The sequence below is a fragment of the Trachypithecus francoisi genome, unplaced genomic scaffold, assembly GCF_009764315.1.
Source record: "Trachypithecus francoisi isolate TF-2019V2 unplaced genomic scaffold, Tfra_2.0 Lachesis_group1, whole genome shotgun sequence".
NCBI lineage: Eukaryota > Metazoa > Chordata > Mammalia > Primates > Cercopithecidae > Trachypithecus > Trachypithecus francoisi.
In genome coordinates this window covers 134,986,176-135,006,388 of record NW_022681454.1, presented here as the reverse complement: position 1 = coordinate 135,006,388, position 20,213 = coordinate 134,986,176, and the positions used below count along the sequence as shown (strand labels likewise).

Sequence of the window (20,213 nt, the reverse complement as noted above, 5' to 3'; positions counted from 1 at the left end):
AGGAATTTAGAACTAGATTTCCCATCAGCTATTTATATGTAGAGAGCGCTATGCTGAATCAGATATGCTATTCTTTCTCTTCAAAGAAGAATACAATGTTGGCAGATTTTGTAACATTCAAATTTACATTTCCTATGATGTTTCTTCACCTTATGTGAAAAGTGAACTTAGGCAATCACCTAAGAAATGCCTGACCATTTGGTATGAAAAAGATGCAAGTTTTCTCTGGGATTTCTGGATTTTCCCTTTGAAATGATCAATCATACAGTCAACTCCACCCACATTTCTCTCCCATCAGGTTATTCTATGTTGCGTCTCGAGAGGGTCACCTTCCAGAAATCCTCTCCATGATTCATGTCCGCAAGCACACTCCTCTGCCAGCTGTTATTGTTTTGGTAATGCATATTAACAAGTGTATCTAGATATAACCTTGAATAATAAGTTAGCAAAAAGGAATTCCAACCAGACATTAATAGTACTTTTCTTTCTCATTCATTGCTAATGTATGTCATGGTGGAGTTTGGGAGGCTGGATATCTTCCATCTCTTCCCTTTACTCCATGTTTCTGATGCCCATTTGATGCTTTGGGGCAAAAATCACATCACCTCTCTTTCGTCTTTGCAAAAATGTGTAAGGTCTAAGGAAAATGATTAGCTTGGTTCCTCTCATCGACATAGCACCTCACAGAAAAGAATGTAGAGTATTAAGTCCCAACTGCTTAAGGAAAGTAGAGCAAAAAGCTACAGCCCAAAAAGTACCCAGATGTGCCATCTAGGCACCTTATCATGAAATGCACACAAAATTATTGAAAGAATTGATAAAATCCTAGACAGTGCCATTATTCATTTGAGACATTTGAGAGCAAATAATGTCTTTTATCCTACAGGATAAAATAAAAGCACCATGAGGTAAATTTGAGTTGTAAAATTCTTTATGCAGAGCAAAGTGTTGTGAAATGTGAGCTACAAAAGACTGTATAAGGTGTAAAAGTCCTCAAATACCCATTGGCAATGTTATATTCATTTTTACTGATGATTTTGTAACATTTCTCTCAACTGGAATCTGTTGTCAGGAGCACCATAGAATGCACTGAACATTTTTTTTTTCATGCATTTAATTTGTTTCAGAATGTTTCCTTGAAATTTCTTTTAAAAGTGTGCGTACTCTCTGTGCAGAATCTGGACTTTAGCGTCACTTGTGGGAACAGAATGTATTATTCCGTGAAGAGGGCTTTCATTTTAAGCCTCTGCTATCAGTCATGCTGTCCTTGGCATGTGCAGCTGCAGAGACTTGCTAAGCTGATCTCTGCGCTTCATTCTTCTCCGTGGTCTTGAGGGTCACACACAACAAGCACACCAGGAGAGTAAATGTGGAGGAAAGAAGTTCAATGTTTTGCAATCAAGAGCCAACAGAATCACCCATGAGTGTCTGTATTTCCTGTGTGTGGATAGCCAAGAGCTCATCAGAGCATTTGCAGAGCTTTCTGTACATCTTCCAGTTGGGTCTCTTTTACTGTTTATTATTGGTTATTTGCTAATCATCTCAATCTTTGAGTCTTTCAATTTTGAGTCATTGAGTACCCTTTCTTTTACTCTTTGAAAACATATTATCTTCTCTCAAATGCAAAAGGAGCTAAAAACAAAACACAACATTCATATAGAATTCCACTTGAGTAAAGTATAATGGCCATATCACTCTCATACTGTTACTGGTGTGTAAATGGATTATGACAGCAGATTATAGGAAAGAGATTAGTCAAATCCAGGTTTCAACTATGATGATAATTTATTGGTATAAATAATTATTTGAAAATGGTCATAATGCGTAGTGAGGTTTTTGTTGTTAATCATCTGTGTTTTCACTGAATTCACCAAGCTTGCTTCCCTTTCCCCCCTCAGCACCCTTTGACAATGATAATGCTCTTCTCTGGAGACCTCGACAGTCTTTTGAATTTCCTCAGTTTTGCCAGGTGGCTTTTTATTGGGCTGGCAGTTGCTGGGCTGATTTATCTTCGATACAAATGCCCAGATATGCATCGTCCTTTCAAGGTAACCTCAGCAGTCTTGATGGGTTTACATAAATCTTTCTCCTAATACCTAGTCCTCCCTTTGTCATAACTTACTGATGGGGAGGTTGGGCTGGGGGCAGCATCTGTGGAATAAAAATGTTTAACCCTTGCAGGCAGTGCTTTCCTGTTGGATTTATTTTAAGTTGGAAAAAAATAGTTCATCCAGTTTTTTATGTGACGTGCTGAACTTTGTATGTCACATTTTTGAAAAATGACGGTATGAATGAATGTTTGGTATGTTGATTTTTCATGAATGTGTTCAACGACCTGATACACTCAAAGTGTGGGCTACTTCCGTCTGTCTTTATGCTGGAGTTGTGGACAGCCGTGGTGAGAAGGAGTAAGGGAGATACTTCGTTAATGCCAATTCCAAAAAGAAATTTGCCTTTACAAAATAGGCATTTTAAGTACTTAAATGTTGTGATTTGTTACATTGCTCTTTCTCTATATTATACACTCTAAAAGGAATAGAAATGTAAAGTATACAGGGAAAGAGAAGATCTATGAATTTACCACTTAATACCTATTTCCCATAAGTAAGCATTTCCGTTTTGGAGGACTGGAGAAGAAGCTTGTCATCGTCTTCAGACTTGACTCACAGATTGATTTGACCTCATCATTTATTTGTTTTTAAGAAATGGTATAGATAATGTTGTCAGTCATGTTGTCAGGATTTGTTTCTAATAATATTCATTGCCTAATGCTGGTGGCATCTTTATTAGTGGTTGAATAGGAGTTGGCTTGTTTTATTCCTGTCCGTTCTTATTGTGAATCTCAGCAGAAAATCAATATGCACTGGAAGACTTTAACATGTAACAAGCAGCCGGTGCTCTTGACTCCACATTAAAGTGGGTTCTAATCATAATTATCAAAGAGTCAGTCTTTTAAAATCAAAACCATAATCATCATGGCATTTAACTAGTAAAATAATTTCAACAGAACATCTCTAATAAAATATCCTTTTTTGTCCTTAGATTTTGTTCTATCTAAATAATTAAAAACAATTTAAATTAAGTTGAATTACATCTAAGACATTTAAGGGAGTACATTTAATGTTTTTTTTTTTTTTTTGAGACGGAGTCTGGCTCTGTCACCTGGGCTGGAGTGCAGTGGTGCGATCTCCGCTCACTGCAAGCTCCACCTCCCAGGTTCATGCCATTCTTCTGCCTCAGCCTCCCGAGTAGCTGGGAGTACAGGCCCCTGCCACCACGCCCGGCTAATTTTTTTTTTTTTTTTGTATTTTTAGTAGAGACGGGGTTTCACTGTGTTAGCCAGGATGGTCTCGATCTCCTGACCTTGTGATCCACCTGCCTCGGCCTCCCAAAGTGCTGGGATTACAGGTGTGAGCCACCGTGCCCGGCCAAGAGTACATTTAATACATTATCTGTGCACCATGAAAGAGATTTTGTTACTAAGGTAAGGCACGTTGGTGCCTATCACCTGGTCGCATGACTACAGCATATCACTAAAGTATATGTCATGACTGACATGCTCATCTGAAACCCAACTTCTGTTGCTTGAACATGTTTGAAGTGACTTTTTTGTGTTCTGTGTTCCAGGTTCCACTGTTCATCCCAGCTTTGTTTTCCTTCACATGCCTCTTCATGGTTGCCCTTTCCCTCTATTCGGACCCATTTAGTACGGGGATTGGCTTTATCATCACTCTGACTGGAGTGCCTGCATATTATCTCTTTATTATATGGGACAAGAAACCCAAGTGGTTTAGAATAATGTCAGGTAAGAATTTTAAATACTTTCAGGACATTGTGCAACACCATGTAGAAAGCCCATAAAGGTGTACATACGTAATATACTTAACATTTAAAAATGTAAGTGGCATAATTGATAATTTGAGAACATTATGGCATTTTAATTGGAACTACTTTTTGGCAGGAAGGACATTTAGGGTACAGCCATTGAATCCTTTCAGGATATTAGTTTGGGCTGCCTTAATCACTTCTTAGGAGAAACAGCTTTGTTTTAGATGAAATTTTATCAGTAGTTCTCTAAACGACCTAATCTCTCTTTGAATCCCCTACTAACCTAATTATTTTCCTTCTGGGTTGAATGCAGTTTGGTGATTCTATATCATAACATGTAACTTGATGAGTGACATGAGATTTGTTGGGAAGTTAGGCAGTGGCCTGCAAATGCCTTAAACATTATGACTGTGCAGTACCTTAAAAGGAAGGGTGCCTCATGAAGGATTATAATAACAAGAACAATGAAGAGAACAATATCAGCTTCCACATGTGTGTGCAAGTGTATGACTTCATTTAATTCTTTTTTTTTTTTTTTTTTTTTTGAGACGGAGTCTTGCTCTGTCGCCCGGGCTGGAGTGCAGTGGCCGGATCTCAGCTCACTGCAAGCTCCGCCTCCCGGGTTCACGCCATTCTCCTGCCTCAGCCTCCCGAGTAGCTGGGACTACAGGCGCCCGCCACCTCGCCCGGCTAGTTTTTTTGTATTTTTAGTAGAGACGGGGTTTCACCGTGTTAGCCAGGATGGTCTCGATCTCCTGACCTCGTGATCCGCCTGTCTCGGCCTCCCAAAGTGCTGGGATTACAGGCTTGAGCCACCGCGCCCGGCCAATTCTTTTTTTTTTTAATTTTACTTTAAGTTATGGAATAAATGTGCAGAATGTGCAGGTTTGTTACATAGTTATACATGTGCTATGGTGGGAGTGTAAATTAGTTCAACCATTGTGGAAAACAGTGTGGCAATTCTTCAAGGATCTAGAACCAGAAATATCATTTGACCCAGCCATCCCATTACTGGGTATATACCCAAAGGATTATAAATCATTCTACTATAAAGACACATGAGCACATATGTTTATTGCAGCACTATTTACAATAGCAAAAACTTGGAACCAACCCAAGTGCCCATCAATGATACACTGGATAAGGAAAATGTGGCACATGTATACCGTAGAATACTATGCAGCCATAAAGAAGAATGAGTTAATATCCTTTGCAGGGACATAGATGGAGCTGGAAGCCGTTATTCTCAGCAAACTAACACAGGAACAGAAAACCAAACACCACATGTTCTCACTCATAAGTGCGAGTTGAATAGTGAGAACACGTGGACACAGGGAGGGGAACAAGACTTTATTTAATTCTTATAATATCCTACTGAGGTAGGAAAAATTATTATCCCCATTTAATAGGCTTTGATTTATAGCATGAGAGAATTCAGGTCACTTGTTCCAAGTCATACAGATTTAAAGTAGAGTAGCTGAAAGTCAAACTCAGGCAGTTTTATATTTTAGGAGAGTCACCCTGGGGGTTGTGAGGATGGATTAAGATAGGTTGGGGCTGAAGACAGGACATCGACTTTGGTGGTTACTGCAGCAGTCCTGTTGAGAATTGAAGGGGATTCTGAAGACAGGCAGTATCAGCAGGGTCTGAGAGAAAGTGAAATATACTAAAAGGAAAAACCAGCAAGACTTGGTGACCAGTTAAACTGGGGGAGGAGAAAACATAGTAGATCATTAGGTAGGAAGGGTGCTTATGAATAGCCTGTGTTGAAAGCTTGTCTCTCTGTCAGAGGCTCTCCTGAGTCCTTTCCCCTACATGATCTTCTCAAGCAATCCTCAACAAGGTTGATGGGTGAGGTGCTGTTATTGCCAAGTCCAGATGAGAAAATCAGGGCTCAGGAAAATGGATAATTTATTTTTGAGCGTACATATTTTAAACCATAGAACTAGGAATTGAACCCACATCTGCTGGACTTCTAAGTTCATGCTGTTTCTAGACTGGATCCCTTGTGGAAGAGAGGGGGGCAGGTAGGTCATAAATACAGCCAAAAGGGCAGATCTAGTCTCGCTGGTGAATTTGGTGAGTTTAGAACATAGCTTTCATACTTTTTCTGTGTTTTAATTTACTTACTTTACCATAATTAATTTTTTAAATTCCAATTAAAAGGTTAGGGAGATTTCTGGTTAAATTATTAATAAATGATGGCAGTGTTACTAGAAAACAAACAACCAAAAACCTTGATATGCATATTGAATCTCTAGTGTGCTGTGCAGACTCATTGAGAAGTCAGTCCTTTAAAGCAGTTTTGTTAATACCTTTTATTAGCATTCAATTGGAATTTTGCATCTTTAGATCTTATACTGCTATTTATATCTGGATTTCGTTTCCCCAAAGAAATGTTACTATACAAATGAGGTGCTTTATGGCTGACACAGGCGCACTGATTGCCTTAACTGAGTATTTAATCTCCATTTCTTCTCAGATCACACTAGTTTTCTGTGGAATGTTTTTAAGTTCTCTTTGTTCTAAACACTAAAGATAGAGCCTATTTGGAGGGAAAAGGGATCTTACTAAATACCATTTACAATTAGGGTTGCTTTATTCATTGCTAACATTTAGGACAGATTAGCACTCATTGCTGTGAGATCTATGTCTGTCTCCCATACTAACTGAGACAGTTAAAACCCCTGAGCAGCACAGAAAATTAACAGAATTGAGGAAAAAAGAGCTGGTGGCCCTAGAGTTAGACTAGAACGAGAGGGAGTATGATTAAAGAGGAAAAACATTGTTCCATCCCACTTTAGCAGGCATTTGTTTCTCCTGTTTGGAGTCAGCCAACTCTAATAGTCCTTTCCTCTTGCTAACAAACATGTGTGTACTTTGCATTATTTCTTTGTCAGTTCATCCCAACAAGCAGTTTTCATGCTTGATCCCTCATTGATGTCTTTTGGTGTTCATGTAATTTTAAAGTTTTTTCCTATTTTTCTGTCTCTAATGATGTTTTGAACATTTCCAAGGCCTCCAAATTTAGTGTTAGCCATTTGTGAAACTAGCAGCAATGGAGTAGTCCCATAATGGTTATTTGGTTCTCAAAAATGCCATTAAGTCTTACCAGGGAGCATGGCAATTCTGCTTTTAAACTGCGATCATTGTAACTCTTTATCTTTATAGCTGCCTTGAAAGTGAGTAGCAAAAAGCAACAGTCCTCCGTAATTTTGTTTGATTTTTCTCTGAGGCAGCATTCTTGTAGTAAAATAAAGAAAATTCATAATATTTATTGCTGCAATAGGAAGTATTTTCTTAGCCTTTGGCCAAAACAAAACACTCACACACAGACACACAAACAACAGAATCCTGAGGCAGTGCCCTGATCCTTCTCCCAACTACTCTATGATCTTTTTGTTAGAGAGAAACTCAGTGTGAACTTAGAGACCAAGAGCCTGTGCTTGGAGCAGTTTTTTCAATGATTTAGTATCATGTCCTTTCATTTGGTAAAATTCCATAACCCTTATGTTATCATTTATTTTTACCCTGATAATGCATGAATAGATTAGCCCTGTGAAAATGATAGTCTATCAAAATACATTTTACCTAGGTTGTTTCCATGAAAAGTGAGAGGTAACCAAATAGCACTCAGAAAATGGTGAAAGGTTGCTGAGAACTGACAGCCAGGGAATGTTCAGAATCCGAGGAGCTGAGATTTATCAGAGATTTGATAAATCTCTCCAGCCACAGGATGCCAGTATTGAACCACTTTTTGTTTGATAGCATTTCTAGGGAGAAAAGAAAACATGCTCTTAAGGGAATGGTGAGATACACAGAAAGCTTTTTTCTGCCATCTGTGACACAGTGGTTTATTCTTCTGGTGGGTTAGTTATATTATTTATTTACTTACAGAAACACAAGCTTCTCACGTGAGGAAAAAGGGGCAGATACCCCAATGACATATGCAAATACACAAAGATAGCAAGACCTGGCAAACCTGGGCCAGGGCTCACAGCAGCCGTTTTACTTGGCTGTCTCTATTTATCAGCCAAATCTTGTCACGGGGTTGAGTAGGGTGACTGGAAGTGGGTCCCTCTTGCTCAGGGAGAGAGATAGAGGACAGTCTTATTTAAACAAAATCTTTAATTATAAAAAATCAGATTGGGAAACACCAGCAGAATGACTGTAATGCATCTTTGTGGACAGCGAATTTGCAACTTGAGAGTCCTAAAAGCATATGCTGCATACAGTCAGTCAAGATAACTTCATTTATGTTAAGTCACTGAAAGCTGAATAATGCATTTAACAGACTGTTCACAAATACTGTGGTGTGATATGCAAATTAATTAAGCTTCCCTGCATTTCTTAGGGGTCCAAACTATCTTCATTGTAAGGATAAAATGAGCTCATGCTTGTGAAAATATTTGTACCCTTAAAAAAATACTATTATTCTTATGAACACTTCCAGAAAAAAAATGACCTTGTGCTACATCAAAAATGTAGGCAATTTTTGCTGTAGTTCCCATGCTGGTACCAGGTATGGTTGGGTAAATCAAATTTTGCAAGGCCAGTTGTTGTTTCAAATTATTTCAAGAATAACACTGAACATGAAAGGTAAAGCTAAAAATACTACAACTGTTATTTGGTCTTGTACCTTACAGTTACTGAAAACACCAAATGCAGACTCATTAACACATCTTTATTTAAAGAAAGAGTACCATGGGTTGATTATCCTTAAAGCCGAAAGACTGTTTTTGAACATGGATGTAGACATGGCAGTTGAATGCCACATGCTCTGCAGCTTTCCCAGGCAAGCGGGAAGTTTCCTTAAAGACATACTTGACTCTCTTGAGCACCGCTGTCTGGTGCACTGCTGTAAGATAATCTGGAAGGGAAAGTTGGTATGACTCCAACAGGTACTCATGGTCAAAATCAACTACTCTGTAGAAGCCTTCATTACAATGAAAGTCATTCAAATCCTGAGATTCCAAGAGAGATCACATAAGCAAGATACATTGGATATTGTCAACGGGGCTGACTGAACACAAAGGAAGAGGAAAGATAGCAGAAAGTGTGCAAAACCAGAATAGAGATTCTATGATGATGTGCTACTGAATAATGGACCCGAACCAAGCTTTTAGGAAGAATGACACATTAGGGAAGCAGCAGGATCTAAGTTGCTCCTCATTTGTCTGAATAGAGGCATGTTCTAAGATAGCAGACATCTGGGGATCCCTGAATATAGAGAGACACTTTTGGAAAAGGCTTTCGTGTTGGGTGTGGAGGGCAGTCATGGAGATTAGTTCAGGAGGCTATGGGCAGGATCTCTTTAGGGAGGCAGGGCTGGAGATGATGTCTCTTTAACATCACTGCTTTTCATTTGGCCAGTGCAGATGCGGAGATCTCTTGTTTTTCTATTTGTTTGTTTTAAACTACTGTCACATATCCCTAGCCCCTTCTCTGTTTAAGCTACATTTTCTTTACAATTTATTAATATTTCCTTTTCCCAAAAATGCCTATTTTTTATAGAATAATTTTGTCATTTCCCTTTTCTGAAAATATGGGCTTTAATTGCTCTTGAGTGCTCCCTTATGCTGCACTTACATCTCAATGTAAAGAATGGGCTGTGTAAAATACAGTTTATTTAGGAAACATTCACATAGAGTTTATAATTTACCACGACTGTGCTGGGCCCTTTACAATTAATGTAGACTGTAAAACTAATGGGCTGAGGACAACATCTTGGACAAACACAGAAAGAAAAGGATGAAAAAATACCTTTTTTTGTTTTTGAGATGGAGTTTCTTTCTTGTTGCACAGGCCGGAGAGTAATGGCGCAAACTCGGCTCACCGTAACCGCTGCCTCCTGGGTTCAAGTGATTCTCCTGCCTCAGCCTCCTGAGTAGCTGGGATTACAGGCATGCACCATCACACCCAGTTAATTTTATATTTTTAGTAGAGACAGGGTTTCTCCATGTTACTGGGGTTGGTCTCGAACTCCCAACCTCAGGCGATTCACCCGCCTCGGCCTCCCAAAGTGCTGGGATTACAGGCATGAGCCACTGTGCCTTGCCTGAAAAAAATACCTTTTTAAATGTCATTAAATATGGCTTGAAAGGAGCTATTACGGATAACAAGCCATGAATGAGGAGAAATATTCTATGTCCAGACGAAAGACAATCTGGGTCTGAAACCCTCAAGAGGTCAGGCTCTAAACGGCTCCAGGACTAGCAGGACATTGAAAAGGTTCTGTAGGAATTCATTACAAAGATAAGAGGCAAACTGGCTGGGCACAGTGATTCACACCTGTAATCCCAGCACTTTGGGAGGTCGAGGCAGGTAAATCACTTGAGGTCAGGAGTTCAAGACCAGCCAGATCAACATGGTGAAACCCTGTCTCTACTAAAAATACAAAATTAGCCTGGTATGGTGGCATATGCCTATAATCCCAGCTACTTGGGAGGCTGAGGCAGGAGAATCACTTGAATCCAGGAGGTGGAAGTTTCAGTGAGCTGAGATCACACCATTGCACTCTAACCTGGGCAACAAGAATGAAACTCTGTCTCAAAAAAAAAAAAAAAAAGAGGCAAACAAGAATTAATGTCCCCAGAAACCAGAAACCAAGGTCATAGAGTTCTAGAACTGCTGAGATAAAATGACCTTGGGAATTAGATCTAGCCCAATGGTTCTGAAGGAAAAAAGGTAGGCCTCCTTCTGAACACTGGAGTCAGCCTCTCTTGAGATGTCCTCAGTTCCTACATTTTTGTGTCTATCAGAATTACAGACTACTAGGCCCCATCTTCAGTTTCTAATTTAGTAGGTCTAGGATTGAGCTTGCAAAGATGCATTTCTAATATGGTAGGTGATGCTAATTTTGTTGGTACAGGGATCACACTTTGTGAATCACTGATTTAGTCTCTCATTCTACTGATTAGGCATATTAGGCCCTAGGAGATAAGACAATATTCTCAATAATATGTTACAAGTTAGAGAATGAAAATTATATTCTGATTCTCCTTCTGATTCTTCTGAGGAACTGACTGTAATCTCATAGGTGCAAAAAGAATAAACCAATTTTAAGCTGAATATGATGTGTATTTTTAAACATTTATTTATATATTGGTCCTACTGTCTCAAAATATTTTCACTCTTCGCGTCCATGAATAAAAATCCTATTTGAATGCAAAATATTAACGTATTCTTGCTGAGAAGCCATCATGGGAAGTTACAGAAGTGTGCAAATAAATTAATTGAGCATGATAGGATTCTAATGAAGTAAAAAATTCTTGAAAGTGCTCTATGAAGTAGACAGTTGTGTGTTTTTGGTATTCAACCCAAAATAATTCCTATTTTGTTGTTTTTATGCATTTCTGATTTCCATGCATTTTTAATTTATTTTTCTTTCTTTATAGAGAGAATAACCAGAACATTACAAATAATACTGGAAGTTGTACCAGAAGAAGATAAGTTATGAACTAATGGACTTGAGATCTTGGCAATCTGGCCAAGGGGAGACACATAATAGGGATTTTTACTTCATTTTCTGAAAATCCAGAGAATTACAACTTCAGTGATAAACAAAAGGAGTCAGTTATTTCTATTCATATATTTTAGCATATTCAAACTAATTTCTAAGAAATTTAGTTATAACTCTTTGTAGTTATAGAAAGCAAATATGCAGTTGTTCTATGAGTTCACACAATTCTTGAGTCTCTGATACCTACCTATTGGGGTTAGGAGAAAAGACTAGACAATTACTATGTGGTCATGCTCTACAACATATGTTAGCATAGCAAAGAACCTTCAAATTGAAGACTGAGATTTTTCTGTATGTATGAGTTCTGTAAACATGGTTTTACACACTATAGATGACTATACTGTGAAAAATGTTTTCAATTCTGAAAAAAAAGCATACATCATGATTATGACCAAGAGGAGAGAAAGAAATTTATTTTACATTGACATTGCATTGCTTCCCCTTAGATACCAATTTAGATAACACTCATGCTTTAATGGATTATACCCAGAGCATTTTGAACAAAGGTCAGAGGGGATTGTTGAATACATTAAAGAAGAGTTTCTAGGGGCTACTGTTTATAAGACACATCCAGGAATTATGTTTGAGTAAAAAATCCTTGAGAATTTATTATGTCAGATATTCTGTCATTCATTATCAGGAAGTTTTAGTTATCTGTCATTTTTTTCACATGAGTTTGATCAGGAAAGTGTATAACACATCTTAGAGCAAGAGTAAGTTTGGTATTAAATCCTCTTAAGAACCACCACCTGTTTCACTAATAACTTACCCCTGATGAGTATATCTAAACATATGCATTTTTAAACCTTCAAATTACATTGTCAACATGAGAGAAATCACCAACAAAGAAAATGTTCAAAATAATAGTCCCATATCTGTAATGATATCTACATGCAATGTTAGTAATTCTGAACAGTTTTTTAAATTTATGGCTATTTTTACATCATGATGAATTTTGACAGTTTGTGCATTTTCTTTATACATTTTATATTCTGTTAAAATATCTCTTCAGATGAAACTGTCCAGATTAATTAGGAAAAGGCATATATTAACATAAAAATTGAGAAAGAAATGTCACCGCTAAATAAGATTTACAACTGATGTTTCTAGAAAATTTCCACTTCTATATCTAGGCTTTGTCAGTAATTTCCACACCTTAATTATCATTCAACTTGCAAAAGAGATAACTGATAAGAAGAAAATTGAAAGAATGAGAATCTGTGGATGAGTGTTTTTGTTCAGAAGATGTTGTTATGTCAGTATTAGAAAATAATGTGGGCCAGGCATGGTGGCTTACACCTGTAATCCCAGCACTTTGAGAGGCCAAGGCAGGTGGATCACCTGAGGCCAGAAGTTCTAGACCAGCCTGACCAACATGGGGAAACCTTGTCTCTACTGAAAATGCAAAATTAGCTGGGCATGGTGGCGCATGCTGGTAATCTCAGCTATTCAGGAGGCTGAGGCAGGAGAATTGCTTGAACCCAGGAGGCGGAGGTTGCAGGGAGCTGAGATGGTACCACTGCACTCCAGCCTGGGTGAGAGAGTCCATCTCCAAAAAGTATATATATATATATGTGTGTGTGTGTGTGTGTGTGTGTGTGTGTGTGTGTATGGTGGAACTTACAAATGAGAGCAATATAATGATGAAATTTTCAACTGTTATTTATAAACATCTAAGGTAAAATGGTTAGTCATGGTCAGAATATGTTTCATCCTTTAATTTTTGTCCATTTGAAAATAAGGATTTTTGAAAGAATTATACCAATTAAAATTATTAAAGGCAAACATAGAGTTCATAGAAAATTGTCCAAAGTATAAATGATGACCTATAATTTGGAGCATTTCCAATTCAGTAATTTCAATTTTGTTCTTGAAAATCTTTAATATATATCAAAGACTGACATTTCTTTAGCCGAACCTAACGTTTGGGTCTCTAAGTGAATTTATAATAACTCCTTCCTTCCTTAGCATAGAGTTTTCAAAATTTGATTTATAATTCCTATTTCTAGTAAATATTGTTCATTTGTCCACATCTCTCCCTATCATATGTTGCTGGAGGTAAGAATTTCTTTTATATTCCTATTCTTTTTCCCCATAGACTAGACTCATAGAATTTAAACAAGCAAACTTTTCCTGAGCTTTTTCTTGCCAAATGAAAGAAGACTGGTAAATTCTCATAGAGAGGTTTGTGCAGTTCTTGGCTATTCCTGGGGTTAATGTGCTTATATTCACAGTGGCAAATTGGTCTCAGAATTTAATTTATTTATTTTTGATTTGAATTTCTCTTTAAAAGTATCAGTTTAAAAGGTAACTAGAATTATTCTTTCTCATTTTCAAAAGTGATTTTTGCATTATTAAATGTCCCTGCCATTGTAATGCCATTTCAAGCAGAAAAAAAGTCAGCCAGTAATTAAGAAAAAAAGTGATGGAGATTAAGTCATATTTTGGCTTATTTTTAGGACACATCATGAGAAGACACAGAATTCCTTTAATAAGGAAATTAATATTTATAATTTTCATTCAAAATGGTAGTATGTAAAGCAGATTCTCATTCAAAAACTCTCTTGTACACTTATTTATATATGTATGTTTTTATATAAGTAATTTTTTCTCATATTTTTATACAATATGCACACACACACATGCACATACTACTACATGTGCTGTACTTGTACTTTGTACCATGCATATTCATAAGTTTATTATAACATAAAAAGTAAAAGTAATGAATACTGTTTAAAATAACTAATATAGTATTTTTTAATTTTTGTGGGGATGGATTCTCAAATACTTAATTGTGATTTTAAAAGATCCAGTAAAGACTTCTAAAGCTAAAACACAATTTGATTTTAAAAAGAATGATTCTCCTTACACAATTATAAATATTTGCAGTAAATATTTTCCTCATAGTACTGTTTTGACCCCATTTAAAAAGTATTAGATTATATTCCTTTGATCAAATGAAATCTGAACCATTATAAATGGTTAGCTGAAAGTAGACCCTATTCTTGTCCTTCTTTAGAAGAGTAAAGATTTGTCCTAGGGAAGATGGCTGACTTCAGTTCCAAACATGCATATGGATTTAGACTGTAGCTCCTCAGCCCTGTGGACACAAAATTTGGACAGTTTATTAGGTTACATTATCAATGCATGGCGGTTTCTCCAACACTAAGATATTCACGTTGAAACAGATTTCCTGTTCGTCTTATGTGTCTGGTAAAATTGTTTCCCCAATTACAATTTGACTTATCGATAGAGGGTTAACAAGAGTATAATTACATAACAGAATTCCTCATGAACTGTAATCAGTCTACAGTAAAATCATTATTTTGTCTCGATTTGTAGATGAATATGCTGCTAAGAAAGGGAGCAACTCTGACCTTTGTTAAAGTTGACCTTTTGTAATTGAGGTATAAGTTATGGAAAGATAAAAAACTGAAGGCCAGAGAATCAGGAAATGAAAGATAGTATGTGACTGAAGGTAACAATATTTTAATGTTATGCAACATAGTCAGAGAAATATTAAAAATTAGTTGTTTGCTGTGCATAGGTGGATCTCCCAAGAAGTTAATGAAACCTAAGCTTCAGTGCCTCTCACTTAGACATGTTCCATTTGAGGTCCTGAACCTAACTTTGCATTAGGAATTCTGTATTAATTTTGTTGAAGAAGACCAGCAAAGTTGTGTATACTTCTACCCCCACAAAATCTGCATTGTCCATGTGACTAAAGTAAAATAATTCCTATTATTTTTTTCTATTAGAAATAAGTATGGAGGATATATTTTTAAAAATGTAAGTTATGAGTTAATTGAAATGTCCATATATAACAAGTGACTTTCTCATAATATATATGATATGATATATAGGGAGATAGATTCACTTTCATCATATTTTATATGTTGATTCTGAACTATAGAAAAATAAAAGATGGGATTTTAATTATAGCTCTTTTTCTTAGTTTGGAAAGAAATACAGAGAGATGTGGGATTTGAATGCCCATGAAAGACATTTAATTTTACTTGAATATATTCTTGCTTCACTTTACCCTCCATAATATGTTGTACATTAGTGCTGATCAAGTTTATAGAGTTACGTTTTGCTTTCCTAACCATTCAAAGTCAGGAATTAAAATATGGCATTGTATAGCTGGGAGGAAGTTCATAGTGTATATAAATTAGAGTAGATAATGGGTCACCTTGATAGTTTCTGTTTACATTACTTGTATATAGGCAAAATAATGATTACCTATACATGTATTTAAGCTTAATTTTCACATAAACAGTATTTTTAATCTATGTTAAAATAGATAATACCTAAAAGTGTGATTTTTAGGTAGTCCTTAGTTTATTAGTACTGTACTTTAAAAACATTTTAAAATAAGCCCGACATAGTGTCTCATGCCTGTAATCCCAGCACTTTGGGAGGCCAAGGTGGGTTAATCACCTGAGGTCAGGAGTTCGAGATCAGCCTGGCCAACATGGTGAAACCCCATCTCTACTAAAAATAATACAAAAATTAGCCAGGCATGGTGGCAGGCGCCTGTAATCCTAGCTACTTGGGAGGCTGAGGTAGGAGAATCACTTGAACCCAGGGGGCGGAGGTTGCAGTGAGCTGAGATTGCATCATTGCACTCCTGCCTGGGGGACAAGAGTGAGGCTTCATCTCAAAAAAAAAAAAAAAAAATTTGAATAATAGCTAAAAGTATGATCTCTAGGTAGTCCTTAGTTTATTAGTACTGTACTTAAAAATGATTTTTAATAGTCAATTTTGGGATGTAATTATTTCTTTCCTTGTATTTTCAAATTAGTTGGTGTCTAAAAATAAATGTTTGTCTAATTTTAGATCAGGTATACATTCACAAAAGCATAAATCATGGTCTCACAGGAAATTCACCAATTTTCCATATGTTATGAGATAATTGTCCTTTCTACAGCCTCATAACAATGAATTTATATAATTACCTACATTTTCTTAGGGTGAATCTACCAATTAGTTTTATTTTCTTGGTAGTTATTTTTCTCCCTCCTCTCTGTTACTATTGGCCTTAAAACACACAGAGGATGGTTACAGTCTCCTAATAGCTATCTGTTACATGTGTGTGTTTCAGCGTACTTGAATCAAGCGTACATTTATAGTACCAATAACCACCTTTACAGCTTTACAGCTAACAATTCTGTCACAAAACTGTAGAGCTTAGGCATCTGAGAGCCATACAGAGGGCCACACTTGTTCCAAAGTGAACATACTTTTTTCCTCAACATATACACTACTGATTTTTTTTTTAAAAGTATGACTTTCAAGTGAATTAGTGTATTGGTTAGGAGAACTGCTTGCTAAGTCCTTATTACCTCTTGTTGAAGTCTCAAAAAGCCATGCTGAAAGCCAGAGGGAAAAAAAGAGTAATGCACAGGTATCTCTTTTGCGATGGTGACTGTATTTTGAGTACCTTGTGTGACAGGGTATTTCATACAGCATCATGTGGGAAAACCTATTAGGCCTTTGCATGTTAAAGCTGTATAATTTGTTGGGTTGTGAGTGGTCTGACTTAAATGTGTATTATAAAATTTAGACATCGAATGTTCCTTCTAATTAACTTTATTAGATGCATAGTTAGAAGCACAGTCATATCACACTGGGAGGCAATGCAATGTGGTTCCGTGGTTCTAGGTTTGAACCGTCTTATTTCAAAGGATTTCTGAATTAATTTTTCCCTAGAATTTCTCCTTCATTCCAAAGTAGAAACATACTTTGAAGAAGGAAACAGATTGTTCCCATGAATGTATGCTTACACTTGAAACGATGTTAAATGACTGTGCATATGAATTATTTCAAGTACTACCCCAAAGAACTTTCTTATTGCTCTGAAAAGAAGAAAAGCAATGTAAATCACTATGATTATTGCACAAACTACCAGAATTCTGCAATGATTTTAAATAATCTGATCCTCTTCTTGGAGAAAATTGTTACCTAATAGTTTTTCCTCATGAATGTTATTACTCCTGGTATAAATCAAATTTCTATAAATTTCCTACTTAAGTCTTGAGAACTAGGTTCTTCCTTTGATGTTATTTCATGTTCAGAAAGGAAATAACACTTTACTCTTTTAGGACAGTTCCTAGAATCTATAGTAGTATCAGGATATATTTTGCTTTAAAATATATTCTGGTTATTTTGAATACAGACATTGGCTCCAAATTTTCATCTTTGCACAATAGTAATGAGTTTTCACTAGAACTTCTCAATGTTTGGGAACTTTGCAAATATAAGCATCATATGTGTTAAGACTGTATCATTTAATGCTATGAGATACATTGTTTTCTCCCTATGCCAAACAGGTGAACAAACGTAGTTGTTTTTTACTGATACTAAATGTTGGCTACCTGTGATTTTATAGTATGCATGTGTCAGAAAAAGGCAAGACAAATGGCCTCTTGTACTGAATACTTGGGCAAACTTATTGGGTCTTAATTTTCTGACAGGATTTGACTCAATATTTGTAGAGCTTGCGTAGAATGGATTACATGGTAGTGATGCACTGGTAGAAATGGTTTTTAGTTATTGACTGAGAATTCATCTCAAGATAAATCTTTTATGTCTTTTTATTGTAAGCATATCTGGATTTACTTTATGAAGATGGTTTTAGAAAGCTTTGTCTAAAAGTTTGACCTAGGAATGGTAACTTCATTTTCAGTTGCTAAGGGGTAGAATAATAATACTCGTGTTGTTATGTTTATATTAACATATTATTAGGCACTATCTATGAATGTATTTCAATATCTTTCATATTCTGTGACAAGCATTTATAATTTGCAACAGTAGAATCCATTTAGCCCAGTGGGAAAGTCTTGGAACTCAGGTTACCCTTGAGGGTTATGCTGGCAGCCATCTCTTTGATCTGTGCTTAAACTGTAATTTATAGACCAGCTAAATCCCCAACTTGGATCTGGAATGCATTAGCTATGACCTTGTACCGTTCCCAGAATTTCAGGGGCATCGTGGGTTTGGTCTAGTGATTGAAAACAGAAGAACAGAGAGATCCAGCTGAGAAAGAGTGATGCTCAATATCCTGACTGGTCCTCAACTCAGGCAGAGTTTCTTCACTCTGGCATTGCAATGATGAAACTTAGTAAAGGGGATTGTGTGTATTTTATACAAATTTAATACAATGTCTTACATTGATTGATAAATTCTTAAAGAGCGAAACTGCACTTTATTTCTGCATCTACATTCCAATCATATTAGTAGAACTAAGATATTTATCTATGAAGATATAAACAATGCAGAGAGACTTTCATCTGTGGATTGCGTTGTTTCTTACGGTTCCTTGGCACTGATGCCTGCGCAAGCATGTAATATGTCAACAAAATGGATTCTTCTATAGCTAAATGATTCCCCTCTGGGGAGAGTTCTGGTACCACAATCACAATGCCAGATGGTGTTTATGGGTTATTTGTGTAAGTGGTAAGATACTATGAAATAAGTGTGTTTTCATCGTATGGAAACTCTTGATGCATGTACTTTTGTGTGGAATAAATTTTGGTGCAATATGATGTCATTTAACTTTGTATTGAATTGAATTTTGGTTGTATGTATATGTATTATACCTGTCATGCTTCTAGTTGCTTCAACCTTTTTATAACCATTTTTGTATATATTTTTACTTGAAAATATTTTAAATGGAAATTTAAATAAACATTTGTTAGTTTACATAATAAATATCATGTTTTGCTTTCTTTTTAAGTAGTGTATATTCATTTAAATTGAAGGCCTTAGTTTTAGTGACTGAATTTATCTATCACTGATTCCATGAGTTTGTTGGAGCATCCTACTTCACACCAGTTTCCTGTACTAAAAACTGAAAGTGTTGGCAGACCCAGTCTCCTGGAAACACTCTTCTTTCTCATGGTCTACATCCGTCTGTCCTCTGGTCTGAAATATCTAGCTCCTGTTCTATTTCCACCTGTACAAGTTCAAAATCTTTTCATTTCATGCCTTTAACAAGAATTTTGTCTTTTGTCTCTTTACACTCTCACATTTTTCCCCAGAATGTTCTTCCTGAAACTCAAATGAGGTCAAAATTTTCAATGGTTTCACATTTATATATTTATTTTTTGTGGATGGAGAAAATTCAAACTCCTCCATATAACACATAGGGCTTTCCATCACCTGTCCCCTTTCTTTCTCCAGCTTTCCACATTCTCGGCAGCCATATTAAATGTGTTCACAGTAGTTCAACAGCAACAAAATATGATGCCATTGTTTCTCTTTACACAGTGAAGACTCTTATAGGAATTATATTTTCCTCCCCAACTCCCATCTCCTTATTCCACACACAGATAACTTCTACCCAACATTTAAAATTAAGTTCAAAAGTAATCTATTCCAGAAGCCTTCCCCAAGTTGCTTTAAGACCTGACACCTGAACTCATTCATCATCTGGAGGCCATCTGTTTTGTAGAACTCATTGTATACTGCTGTAATTGATTTGCTGGACTCACTTTTCTGCCTGGATTTGCTGATTTTGTCTTTTGCCAACTGCAACTTAGTAGGTGCTCAATGTTTATTAAATGTATAAATTCAGTAAGTGCATGTATGAATAAATGACATTCATTAGGTTGCAGGATAAACTTTTTTTATGATTAGCATAGAAACAGGTTTTGTTACTCCTAAATTTAAGCAATCCATTAGATTCTATGGAAACAGATTTTCTATAAAACCTACCAGCAGAACAAAAGCAAGCTGACTGGGAAATTTGAGTCAGTCTCTCTTTTTCTCTACCACCACAGGTAGGTAGGTCCTGATGAGGGAAATACTCAGACAAATAGCCTATTATGAATCATTTAGGTCCCTACATTCTTGATAC

General features: G+C 36.4%; 1 protein-coding gene across 1 annotated transcript in view; it reads left to right on the top strand.

Moving 5' to 3' along the window:
* Positions 1 to 19,064, top strand: part of SLC7A11 (solute carrier family 7 member 11) — a 79,851-nt gene extending 60,787 nt beyond the window's left edge. Inside the window, exons 9-12 of the mRNA XM_033215280.1 lie at positions 299 to 395; positions 1,899 to 2,048; positions 3,628 to 3,805; positions 11,226 to 19,064. Of these exons, the coding sequence (XP_033071171.1) occupies positions 299 to 395; positions 1,899 to 2,048; positions 3,628 to 3,805; positions 11,226 to 11,287 (487 nt within the window). The 3' untranslated portion in view covers positions 11,288 to 19,064. The remainder of the gene's footprint in view (positions 1 to 298; positions 396 to 1,898; positions 2,049 to 3,627; positions 3,806 to 11,225) is intronic.
* The last annotated feature ends 1,149 nt before the right edge of the window (positions 19,065 to 20,213 follow it).